The sequence below is a fragment of the Crotalus tigris genome, unplaced genomic scaffold, assembly GCF_016545835.1.
Source record: "Crotalus tigris isolate CLP2741 ecotype Arizona unplaced genomic scaffold, ASM1654583v1 scf7180000017536.10889498, whole genome shotgun sequence".
Lineage (NCBI taxonomy): Eukaryota > Metazoa > Chordata > Lepidosauria > Squamata > Viperidae > Crotalus > Crotalus tigris.
The window spans coordinates 3598201-3612154 of record NW_024096460.1 but is presented as its reverse complement, the minus strand read 5'-3'; the positions used below and the strand labels follow the sequence as shown (position 1 = coordinate 3612154).

The following is a 13954-nucleotide window of genomic DNA, read 5'->3' as shown; positions in this document are numbered from 1 at the left end:
AGGGCAATAATGGCTGCAGGTGCAAGAGGTAGGGGTGGCGGAGCTGATGTGGGCCGGGGTGTGAGGTGCAGTGGTGGCTGGCTGCTCCCCTTGCTGTGGGAGCCATGGGGCCTGCTGTACATGGGGTTGCACAGGGTGGGTGGTGGTGCTGGCAGGGCGGCTACAGGCAGGGTGTGTCGATAGTGGGCTGCCCCCCCCAGCTGAAGCCGACGCAGCTGGTGCTTTGGGAGCTGCAGGGCCCACTCTACACGGTGGGGCAGCAGTGCTGGCGGGGCGACGGCATGTAAGCATAATTACAATATAAAATATTATTGTTACAAATGTTTTTATTATGCATTTATCATATTATAATGTATTCTGTATTATTGTTGCAATGAATAAAATGTTTCTTTTATTTACGATATTTTTTTCTTCAATTTATTTGTGTCCTCCTTTTCATTTCATTGAGGACCTTTTAGTCAAAAAATAATTGAGCTGTTGAATATTGAGACTCATTTTTTAAAACCACATGTAGGAATTGTTGCTCTTTGTATAGCAAGATTATTTAGCTTAAGATCTGAAGTATTTAGTAATATCAGCCACCATCTTATGATCTGGAAGTAAAAGAATTGCATTACTTTAGAAGTAAAGAAGTAATTTTTGCCATAGAAAAATAATCACTGTTTTCACAGTGCTAATTTATGGAATTTGTGGGTCAAGGTTAGCCACTATTTTTATGGGCTTGGTCATTTATTATGTTCTTCCAATTGTCTTTACACCTGCAGACAGTTTACGTTGTGTTTTATTAGTGATTGGTGGAAAGCGATGACTGGTGTGCTCAGCCATTCAGATCAGTTATACCATGAAGGAGAATAAAGACGAATGAATTGGTTCTGCCTATCTCAGTCCTAATCACAAGTTAGGGAGGCATCCAGTGATTTTAGAGAACTGATTTCATGCACCTCGAACAGAGAAGGTTCCCTGTTGTGACATTTGTTTTCAATTCATGATGAAGTTAGTGAGCCAGACTTATTCCTGCTTTCCCACATTGTGTTTTTGGCCAACTGAATATGCTGCTCTGTAGGCTAGATGTGAGCATTAGATAATGGCACAAAATAAATAAATAGAATTAATAAATAAATGTTGCCTTATGAATGATTTAACCATCACTTGGCTGCTGCCTATTCTCAAAATTCAAAAAAAGCATTAATGTTCCTAAAACAAGCAAAATCATGCATGCCGAAGAACAGCAATAATATGGCTCAGAGCATAAGGTAGGAGCCATAGTGCCGTTATGTGCATGTTTCATGATGTCCTTATGTAAACGATCCAAATAATGTTTGTGCACTTTACATATTTGTATCATTTCTGTGATGATGTCACAATATGTATAGCATTGCTGGTCACACCGCCACCCTACCCTTCTACCCCCTGCAGACACAAACGAAATCCATAGGTCATGCAGACTACAGTGTAAGAGAGACAACTTATGCTCTTGACTTTAGGCTTGTATGTTACTCAGAACTGCTTCAAAAGAGATTTTTCAGATTGCTTTGTCATACTACAGATTTTGTAACCAACAGTAAAGATATCTATAGAAATATATCTTATAATCAGTTAGACATAGAACCAAGAAAGCTGTTGGTTCTACTTGATGCTGAACGTGCCCACATTTTGCCTTTAACTGAATGGCAAAATCTTACATTTTTAATGTTCTTTTACTAAGATTCTTAAGTGAGGAAGAAGCTTCCTTTTCTCATCACAGCCTTCTACTCTGTCCTTTTAATTGCCCTATGCAACACTGAGGAGTATATCCACTTCACTTTTGAATCTAATTTTATCCCAGACCTCTTAGCTGATAAGAAGAGCAACATGCCATCCTATCAACGATAAAGCACATTTTATCAGTGTTTCTAGCTTTGCTCAATATTATTAAAATGGCAGCTGGCTGAAATGATGATGATGATTGTTTTAAAATCTGCACATACTTTGCTGGATCAAGTTCCTTCATTGACAATTGTTGGACATTTTTCCCCCCACTTCTGTTGCTTTCCTTTCCTCCTATATTCCACTTTAGCAGAGCCACCCACCAAATATCAAATCTCTCAGCCTGACGTACGTTCTGTACTTCCGGGAGAAACGTTGACATTGCGCTGTCAAGTGAAAGATGCCACCACAATCACTTGGACTAAAGATGGAAAACGTTTGGTGTCCAATAATCGAACAGTCATTACTGGGGAAACTCTGTGGATTAAAGATACGACACCCAGAGATTCTGGCCTTTATGCTTGCACTTTTAGGATTGCAGACAGTGAAACTTTCTACTTCATTATAAATGTCACAGGTAAGCTTGTTGAGAGACATTTTCTAATATATCCGAACAGCTAGTCTAAATTAATTAGGTATGGAGGTACAGCTTTACTCTTAACTAGAATGCCACGTAACATTCTAGTCATTCCTTCATTACCCATTTGACCTAGCTTTTTCAGTAATTTGCTTGATGTCCTTTTTTGTATACTTTCCATGTGAAAATCAAATAGGTTGTAACACAAAAGGGGATTTTCAACTGTCCTCCCGCAAGATATTCATCTGATGCCAATGATTTTCTTTTGTACCCAGAAAAAAAAAAATCCTCTTCCCTGTCAACATTTTAATTTTTTTATCTGCTGGATTTTATTTTTTTAGCTGGCTTATGTAATTTTTAACTTCTCAAACCAACCTGGCTTAGCATCAGTTGGCAGCATGGTGTATTTAAGAAATTTCTTTAGTATTGGAGTAAATTGAAGAATGTTTCATTGACATCTGAGTTGCTACCCACACATAAAGTATGAAATTACTGATTACTCTGGGAAATACAGATAGTCCTCAACAGGGCTTTTTTTTTCTCTTAGAATGCTCAGAACGGAGTTCTGGCACCTTTTTTGGATGGAACCTTGTAGGGCAGGCAAGGCGGGTTGTATGACATGTCTGAGTTCCGGCACCTTTTTTTTTTTTTTAGAAAAAAAGCACTGGTCCTCAACTTATGACAGTTACTTACTGACTATTTAAAATTGACTTTAGAGCTGTCATGACTTACAATTTCAATTGCTAGGTTCATTAGGGTCATAACTGAAGGACTACCTAAGTAAACAGCTTGTATGTATGTGCTGATTACTTAGCAGCTTGCCTGTATAAATTAAAACAATGAAATCCTTCAAAAAGAGGTACTTAAAATGTGTGTTAGTGTATATACAGCTTCACCTTTTAGAGCAACTGTGACTCATTCTAGAGGCATACTATTTCTGCTGTCTCCACATGTGTGTGCACACCTATCTTTTTCTGTTTGCATGCAGAAATATCCAGGAGTGTATTTTGAAGCCTAAAATAATGACACAGGTGCCTCAATGATTCACAAGGAAGCATTTTAGATGCATTGTTATGCATTCTGAGTCACTTTCCCCCAAAAAAGTGTTTCTATAGAACTGGAATATAAATCAGAAACTAAAAACAATGATTAATAGAGCTACCCAATATAACTCTGCCTAGAATTATATTCAGTGGGGCTCACCCAGAGAGGATCATAAGATCACATCAGAAGAAAGTTGGATGTTTAAATAATTTAATGTTCCATTAATAAATAGAGTGGGCGTATGTGTATTATAGTAATAACACAAACTATTTGAATTTATGTTTTTGCGTTTTCAGTAATAATAAAGCTATTTTACATTATTTTATATTCAATACATGGAAGAGATATTATCTACTCCTTCAGACAAATATATGTGTTTCTTAAGTCACAAATGCATTTTATTTTGTTTGTTATAAAAAAGAATGAGCAATATAATATTTTATTTAAGATTTTGATTCACGATCTATGTGCATGCAGTCTGTACATGGAGAGGACAATAGTGCATACTTGTGGATGTTCTGAAGCACAAACTTAGCTTCACTGACTTACAAAGTGTATTATGGTTGCTCGCTCAGTCAGCCAGATGTTTAGACTGGATTTGACATTTTGACTTACTTATCGAATCCTACCCAAGGATGATGATGATGAAGAAGTAAGACTTGCTCAAGATTGATTCAGCCTTCCATCCTTCTGAAGTTGGTAAAATGAGGACCCAGGGGGCAATAGGCTGACTCTGTAAACCACTTAGAGAGAGCTGTAAAGCACTATGAAGTGATGTATAAGTCCAAGTGTTATTACTATTGCTATTTTCAGAAACATCTCTCACCTATGTATTGTTCTTAATATCCAGACTGCAGAAAAATACATGTTTGCTTACAAGATCTAGCAGGTGAATGATTTTTAAAATAATTTTTAAACTTCAGATGTTCTTTCATCTGGAGATGATGAAGATGACAATGATGCTTCTGAGGATTTTGTGAATGACAGCAACCCAGTCAGTAAGTAAATTCAATAGTTAAAGCTGTTTGGAAGATACATTGTTTTTGCTACCTTTTTCATTCTTGTATCCAAAGCCCCCAACTTGAATTTTGTGAAGATGAGGTTTTATTTTATAGTGGTTTATTCTTTGGCTGTAAAGTGCATGAGTTTTAATTAGCAATAGTTTATCCCTCTTATTTTAAAATATTTCTAGTATTTGTGGCATGGATATAAGTTAGTATATTTTTCCTGTTCATTTATTTTAATATGTACCAATATTATTTTCAAATATCAGTTTTGAAAATATTTGTTACAGGGAATGTCAATGTCATAGGTAACCATGCGTACAGACTGTCAGTCTCTCTGTGGGTTTGCATATATGAACTATTTCTATCTACAAGAGAAGAATAGGTGGGTTGACGTCAACCTGCATATGATTTTTACAACTTGTTATTCAGTGCCGTTAGTAGGTTCATCTGCTGTTTCTTCGAATCCATCTCAAACATGAATGTATTATTACATTTTATGCTGTATATGCTTTGACCAGCATTTTATGTAAGATGCAATAAATCTCATCAGTATTGTTAATAATTTAATCACAACTAGTAGGGACCAGGTCGAGGGTAATTGTGGTTGATGGTAATGATGTTACGATACAATGATACTATTACAATTATTGTAATAGTGGAAATTTGCACTGCATGCCAATAACTTCAACTTTTAACCTTGAAAATTCATGACCTTATTGTGGCTAGGAGAAATCAGTTTTAGTGATAGTCATTTTTCCAAGGTTACCTAATACTACTCAATTCACGTAACTACCTACACTAAACAAATACTCAAGATTTATTACAGTTATGAAAGAGTCTAGAAACCATGATGCCAATGTGTTTGAAGGCTAACTACTGTATAACTTGGGAGACAAGTATACCATACCTGCTGTTGGTTAAATGTAGATTGCTAACATTGTACAGTATCTCATAGCAATTAATGAATTGTGACCATTTGAAGATCAGTGTGAACCTAGCAACCATATGAGCTCCTTTATCCAGATTTTGGACTTTTCCCCTAACAATGTTATTTGTTTAAACTGTTTTGTGAAACATGCTAGTTTCAGGGCCAAAATAGGTATTCATTATGGAGAGATATTTAGTAAGATTGTTGCTGGATAAATGAGGTTGTTTGTTTTCTGTGTGTTACAGACTTAACTGATTTATTTTGGTTACCTAAATTCCTTTGCAGCAATATTGCAATTTAGTTTGTAAGATCTATTTTAAGGTTTCTTTCTTTTATATGCCTTTTAAAATAATGAAATATTTTCTTAAGGTTGCGGCTTTTTACTTTAAGTATGGAAAAACACAGAACAGCACGATCAAATCCTCACTGATTTTTCTAACTAATTAGTTCTAAAGGCTCCACCCTGAAACAAAAGCAATCACACACAATGTTTAGAGTGCTTAATTCTTTTAGACATTTTCTTTGATTGGTCAGCTTGTTAAAAGAGTTTGTAGCTGAACGCTTCCCCAGCTGTGTTTTTTATTTTGCTTTGTGGCTGAAAGTAGAAGGGAAGATTCCAGAGTGTGTTAGTGGAATTCAAAAGCAGCCCTAACTGATGGCTGGAAAGGGTTAGTTGTTTTGTTCTTTTATGCTAATAAAGGAAATGAAGTGGGATTGACAGAAGCCCCTCTCGTCTTAAGAAATTCCATGTAAATTGATTCGTTTCAGGAAGCATCTACTATGAAATAATTAAATGGCCCTGCTGTTAAACACATTTTAGTTTTAATTTTTCAATAGCTAAATGTGTTAATAGAATTAACTATACCCATTACATTAATACATAGTTAATCAGATTTCTCTTATCTGCAGGAAAAGACTGAGAATATAGTAATAACAGCCCAGAAAAAACAATGAAAATTGGTAGTAATTATGATTGAGCTAAATTATTATTTGGACAACAATGTGAAATTACAGCTGCCAGTTTAGCCTTTGCTTTAGCTGATGTTGACTGCCATTTGCATGGAGTTCTTCCCAAGAAGCCAAACTGTTGTAATGCATTGGCTTAGTATACATGTAGATCCAAGCAGTATAGTGTTTTATAAATAGCAAATGGAAATTTCGTCAACGGGCAGATTCTTTATATCTCCCTCCCTCATATATTTATGGTATTCCTGTCGAAACTCTAATTCCGAGACTGTATGCCTTTGCAGTGCACCATTGGTATCTTGATATTTAATAATATAACTTTGCCCAAAGTTATAATACTACCTTAGGGTGTTAAGGTTAGATAGGTTTGTTGTTGTAATAAATGCTGGTGCATATTACTAAGTAAAATAAAAAGTTGAGATTGTAATGTTATTTTATTCTGCTACACCAAAAATGAGTCAGAATCAATGCTTTTCTCTCTTTTTTTCTTTTCGTTTTACACTTTCTCTCCTTCTCTTTTTATTTTCCTATGTTCTAATTTATTTTAATTTTCCTTTGAATTTTATGTTCTGATAAACTAATGAAAATTTGATGAATGGAAAAGTTACAGTAGTGAAGGGGGATGTTGAGAGGCTTTCCCAAACATATTTCCACCTTAAGATACAGAGAAAAGCTTCTGTTTCTGATTTGAAAAATAAGTAGTAAGATAAGGCATGATGCGATTCATTAGGTATCTAGGCCTTTATTACTTGGAATAATGTAAGTCCTTTGAAAAGCTTATAATTGCTTTACATACACAAGGGGGGGGGACAGGTGGGAGAGAGAGTCTTTTATCCACTCATTCAAATAATGTTCCTAATTTCTCCTAGTGATATTGGCACTGAATATAAGTAAGCACAAGGGAAAATTGCTACGTAGGTGGATAAATACTCAGCTTCCCTAAATCTGGGACAAGACCTTCCAACATGCATGGCATGTTAACTTTCCCTGTATTAATTACATTTGTATATGCATTCTCTCCCCAAAAATCATAATAAAGGGAAATACAGGCCAAAAGTCATTTTTACCAGGCATGAATGTAGCCTTTGGGTACACCGTAGTATTTATATGAGTTAATTGAATTTATTTTTAAAAAACAGGAATACTAAATGAAGCTCATTAAGGTTCATTCCTGAAATTATGTTGACGGAAATCCTGTATAAAATGGAAAACAAGTTATTTCCTTCCTCTCTCTTTCTTTCATCATACCTAGATTGTTCAAACTCTCAGCAATATTCTCAGAATGGTTTTTGACATATCAAATAACATTCCACCTTGAATTACTGAAAAAAGGCAACATAAAACTATTTTTTTAACATATTGCAATTTAGACCTACATATAAAGAATCAGAAATAGAAATATAAAGATACAAAGATCGAAACAAAGAAATGAAAAACAACATGGGATTTTACAGAAGCTTTACCAGGAACCAAAGTGACATCAAAGAAGCTACTAAGAGAGCATACTTTAGTTTGGGGACTACCCTAGAGTAAACATTAGTAATTAATTACTACAGTAATCATTATTTTTCCTAGGATTAAATTGTGGTGTTTTAAGAAGCATTATAATAGGATATGTTTGTTTCTTCTCTCCAGTCCACAAACTGTGGCTCAGAATTAGTTCTGACCATATTGTGTAGGAAGTGGAAAGCCCATCACTGTACACTGTGATGTTACACCTAACCAGGAGAGGGTTGGGTTGGGTTGCCTCGAGCTGGGCTGAAAAAAAGGCTCAGATTATTAAAAAAAATAAATAAAGGACTTTATTCATATTTATGGCACTTTTAAAAATTGCATTATCTGAAGAAGCATAGTGTGTGCATGTGTGATACTGTATATAATTATTACAATTATATAAGTCCTATATCAAACAACAATAATCATGTAACTAATATAAATATACATGCTAATGTAAATAAATATAAGTAAATTCAGTGAATATTCTCAAATACCTTTTTAAATAATTTTGTTTTCATGGTCTTCCTAAAATTTAGGCATAATGGTGCCAAGCAGATCTCCAGTAGAAAGGTATTCCAAAGGAGGGTGTATGTAATAATAGAACAACACTTCTCTGTTGCCCTCTCCTGAATCCCTTGGAAACAATAAAACCACACTATGCTCATTCAGGATGAGTCCAGTATATGAATACGATCTGTTTAAAATAAACAGTTCCATAAGCACCTGGGTATCAAGTCATATAGAACTTTGGAGATCAAAATTAGTTGATTAAATAACAGTTTTGCCAGAATAGTCCACAATGTGCTTATTCAGAAGATGATAGATTCAATATAATCAAGGTCAATGTTTCAAAAGAAGTGTTGTAAACTCAATCCAGAATTTATAGAATTAAGTTTATAGAAATTGAGTATTTTTTTCTCCTTTCTCTCTTCATTTTTTTTTTAAAATAGAAGGACCTATATGGACACACACTGATAAAATGGAGAAGCGCTTACATGCTGTTCCAGCAGCTAACACAGTCAAATTCCGTTGTCCAGCTGCAGGAAACCCCCTACCAACCATGAGATGGTTAAAAAATGGGAAAGAATTTAAACAAGAGCACCGAATTGGTGGATATAAGGTAAGAGGTTTGTTTATGACAGTACTTTTCAAGACACTTTATATATACATACATACATATATATTTGTTTTCTGAGGTTTTCGCGTGTGTTTGTATGTAGGTCTTTGGTTATTCAGGTTTTCTCCCGCGTAAAATTGGAAGTGTCTTGCCGACGTTTCGACGAATGGCACTTCGTCGAAACGTCGCCAAGACACTTCCAATTTTACGCGGGAGAAAACCCGAATAACCAAAGACATATACATACACACACACACACACACACACACACACACACACACACATATATATATATTTTCTGACGTTTTCGCGGGTATTTGTATGTAGGTCTTTGGTTCGGGTTTTCTCCCGCGTAAAATTGGAAGTGTCTTGGCAACGTTTCGACGAAGTCTCATTCGTCATCTTCAGGCTGGTGCTTTCAGCTTCGTGCTTCGAGGAGCAATCAAAGCACGAAGCTGAAAGCACCAGCCTGAAGATGATGAATGGGACTTCGTCGAAACGTTGCCAGACACTTCCAATTTTACGCGGGAGAAAACCCGAACAACCAAAGACCTACATATATATATATATATATATAATATATATATATATATATATATATTATATATATATATATATATATATATATATATATATATCTATCTCTCAACCATTAAAATTTTAATCAATCTAGTTTTCGTCAAAATGCACTTGACATCGTCAGGGTTAAGAGTCAAGTACTGAGAGGAGATCCCGAATAACCAAAGACCTACATGTGTGTGTGTGTGTGTGTGTGTGTGTGTGTGTGTGTGTGTATGAGATCTGTGAGACTACGATGATCAGAAAATTTTCATTGTTTCCTCTTGGGTTGGCATTGTGTGATTTGCCTAATTCACCACTGAACTGGCTCATCATATGTAAATCCTGACTGATCATGTTCTAAAATTTTAAGCCTGTCTGATGAAGCCATGGCAACTTTGGATGTTTGTGAAAATCTTGCCATGGATAAGGTGAAGTGTTCATGCATAAAATATTGCAGTATGTTGGAAACTCAGATTCCATACTATGTAACCTGATCAAATATTATTTTATGTTCTGCACACCTGTTGATAGGGTTTCTCTGTGTGTCCCAACAGAAATAATCTGTGGTACATCCATTGGTATTTATCTACCCTTGAAAGAAGGGCAGTATCCAATGATCACATATATAACTTTGTATGTAGAAAGGCCCTGTTATGCCCTACTAAATGGCATCCCCATTCTTTTGGGGCATTACAAAATGGTTGTTAAAGTACTTCTGGCCAATCATATGAGAAGCCAAACAATGCACTGGTTGCAACCACCAACCATTTTATTTTTAATGATTGTCTGGGAGGCTCAGATAAATTTATTGGAAATTCACATTGTGCATGGAGTAGGTAATTTACTTTGTAGAATGTTATCTGCAAATAGGGTAGAGTGCCTGGCATAAGCCAGGGAATGTGTTGGCCAGTATATTGTTTCCCTTGTGTTATTCACAGGGATTCTGTTCTGTCTTGTGCCAGTTTGTGTATGTGGGTTTGGTGTGTCTGTGTGTGTATTGATTTCTGATTCTGTAAACCACCTAGTCTTTGGAAGTTGAGCAGTATATAAATTTAATAAATGTGAATGTTCATGCTAATATGAATCCTGGTAGCAGGAATAGGAATGATCAATTTTAAAATATAAGAGTTGTTGGCAGTCAGTGCAGACAACTAGATGGACCATAATTTTGATTCAATATATGGCTGAATTCATCCAATGTACTTCTTTTTGCTATGCTTCCAACTGAATTCAGATCTCACATTTCAAGTCCCTCTTGGCTGATAATGATCTCATTTGTAGTTACATTTATGAAGTAGATGTTGTGTGCTTTCACCTGGAGTGTTTTACTTGTTTTCTGTTTATAGATTTTGTAAAGCCAAATGATCAAAAATCCAAATCTATTGTAACTAGTGACTTTCTGGTTTTAAGAGTTTAGCAATTAAATAAAAAAAGGAAATAAATTAGAACTTGGCAGTAACATTCAATAAAGTGCACTTAGCAGTTTGTACTTTTGAGCTATGGCACCCAGGAATATTCCAATTTGGAGAGATAGAGTAGAGCAAAAAAACATGGAGCTTGGTGACAAAATCACAGAATAACAGAGCAGGAAAACTATTTTATGAATTTTATGGCCTGTGAAATAGATGTGGGAAACAAAGTTTTGAGGGAAAGTAATCACAATTACTTAAGATCCTTACTTGAAATTTTCATAGCATCAGATTAGTCATCTCTCTTTAATTTCTGAGTTACTGATTAGAAGAATTAGCTAGACTGTCAAGAAAATGCAGGGTTAAACTGAGGTCAGGATTAAAAAAAAGTATTTAGTCAAATTGCTTTTCTTCCATTACTTTCATGTTGCCTGCATAAAGAAAAAAAGAAGAAGCAAAGAATGTGCCCTAGAAATCCTTTTTAGTTTTAGTTACACAGGATGTGCCTGGGGTCAAGAGGGAGGCAAAGGATGAAAACAGCTTTGTATCATTTCAAGATATGTATCATTTCAAGCCTCTTGTATGTGCATTGTGATACTACACATACATATGAAATGGTTGGAACTTGCACTGGGATAGCACAATACTCAAATGATGAAAGCAGAATCATGAACACCTATACCGGGTAGGCAACCTTGGCTCTTTTATGACTCGTGGATTTCAACTCCCAGAATTCCTGAGCCAGCTGGCTCAGGAATTCTGGGAGTTGAAGTCCACGAGTCATAAAAGAGCCAAGGTTGCCTACCCCTGACCTATACCATGGTTTTTATTCTTATAAAGACAATGGTTGTCCCTGTGACCTGCTCTCCTTGGTAACTAACCAATACTCAGGAGTACTGACCTGTGGCTTGGCTGGCGTGTTTGCAGGACAATTTCATGTGGTACTTGCTGAAATTAGTCCATTGGCTGCTTCTGCTGAAGAATGGGAGTTGGAATTGTGAACAGAGCCTGGAACTGATTTGGAGTCATCTGAAGCCTCTTTTTTTCTCCTGATATTAGAAGAAATGTCTGGTTGCTGTAAGAGGCTTGATGGAGTCTTGGACAATGAACTGTTATTGGAAGGAGTGGGGGTGAGGCATACTGTATCTTAGAAGGAGTCTAATTTAGGGTTATAAACCCTAATTTAGGGTTGTAGGGGCTGAAATTGGGGCTGGAGTTGAGAAACAAGTTGAACCTGATTGGAAGTGTCTTGGCGACGTTTCGACGAAATCCTATATATATATATATACACACACACACACACACACACACACACACACACACATACATATACATTTCCATATGTATAAGCGTGCAAAGAATGAAGAAATATTTGTCTGGGGCATTGTCAACAAAACAGCAAAATTTGGAAAGAAAAAAGTAGTGAGTACCTCCATATATTTTTATAGGTATGTGATATTTCTAGAAAATATATTTATAAACCATATAAACCATGTATTTATAATACCTATAAAAAGATACAGTATATCTGAAGTTACTGATATTACAATTCTAGTTACTCATGTGTTTGCTGTTTCATTCCCCCCTTATTCTTCTCCTACATATCCCGCTTTTTGTTTTGCAAAGAAGCTATAAGAAAACTTTCTTATAATTCCCTCGTTTAGTTTAGTTCAGCCTGTCCCTCTAGAAGGCAACATTCTTTAAAACATGGTAGCCTCATAATGATGGATTTATTTATTGCCTTATTTTTGTTTGATTACTCTCCCATTTCAGGATGAAAAATACAAATAACTGCTACCGGGAAGTATTAATTTTTCTGCAGACAGTGACTCTGCCTGTTTTTTTAAACATTTGGAAACTCTTAGGTTTTCCAAGATACATGCCGAGGTCATATTACAAAGGACTGCTGTTTTCTTTCTCTTCCAAGTTGATGTGTGCAGTTCTGTCCACACCATCCCCTTACACACAAGACTGCATGTCTGTTGGAGAATTTCTATGCTCCTTTCTCTCCCTGCCTGCCTCCCCCCCCATCTATGTGGAATTTAGCAAGATAATGTACAGGACTAAAAGTGAACTATTCTTTCTACTTTCCCACCTCCCAGAAAGTAAATTCGGTCTATCAGTTTCTACTGTGTTATTAAAAAGGGTGTTTGTTTCCACAGCTGTGTTTTGATAAGTTATGTTACCACAACCCTTTTGCCCACTAAACTTTAGCTTGGATAAATACCTGATAGTTTTCAGTAGGTAGATAAAAAATTGTTAAGAGCCACATACTTTGTAGAAAGTCAGCCTTTTAAGAAGATTCTTTTTATCTATACTGCACTGCTTGATTGTGGTTCTAATATTCTTTCATGTTGTTTCTGGGCAGAAAGTAACATAAAATCCAAGGTAGAGAGATTAAACGTGATAAAAATGTGTATACAATATATGTGACAAGTAGTATAATCCCATATATTGTCACTAAGTCACCTTAAATTCAGTTGGATTTACTGGTGGAGGGGGTGTCTATTGTCACTTTATCCTATCTATAGTATACCTGCAAGACCCTTTTATTCAACCATTTCTCTCTGTAAAAAAAAAAATCTTATTCTGAAGTTTCATCATTACACTCATACACACACAACTGTGCTCAAAATAGTATAAAAACTTCATTTTACCTTTAAATTTTATCTTTGCTTGCTTTAATCAATCCTCATGACAATGCTATATAACTGAGTCTGATGTTAATCTAAATAGGGAGATAGGAGATAAATGTACCATGTCCAGGTTCTTAACATGATATAGCATTATAGATAGTCCTTGACTTATAACCACAGTTGAACCCAAAATTTCTGTTACTAAGTGAGACATTTGTTAAGTGAGTTTTGCCCCATTCTATGACCTTTCTTGCCACCGTTGTTAAAGGGATCACTGCAGTTATTAAGTTAGTAACATGTTTGTTAGTGAATCTGGCTTCCCCATTGCACAAGGTGATTACATGAGCTTGGGACACCGCAAACCCTCATAAATATAAGTCAGTTGCCAAGGAACTGAATTTTGATCACAGGATCATGGGATGCTACAATGGTCATAAATGTGAAAAACAGTCGTAAGTCATGTATT

General features: G+C 35.7%; 1 protein-coding gene across 12 annotated transcripts in view; it reads left to right on the top strand.

Annotated features, from left to right (window-relative positions):
• FGFR2 (fibroblast growth factor receptor 2) overlaps positions 1-13954 on the top strand; it is a 163133-nt gene that overhangs the window by 80048 nt on the left and 69131 nt on the right. For 5 of the 12 annotated variants that reach the window (XM_039334289.1, XM_039334698.1, XM_039334372.1 and 2 more), the window contains exons 3-5: positions 2057-2323; positions 4291-4365; positions 8716-8885. In XM_039334289.1, coding sequence (XP_039190223.1) covers positions 2057-2323; positions 4291-4365; positions 8716-8885 — 512 coding nt within the window. The remainder of the gene's footprint in view (positions 1-2056; positions 2324-4290; positions 4366-8715; positions 8886-13954) is intronic. The other 7 variants (XM_039334856.1, XM_039334542.1, XM_039334785.1 and 4 more) reach the window with 2 other exon arrangements.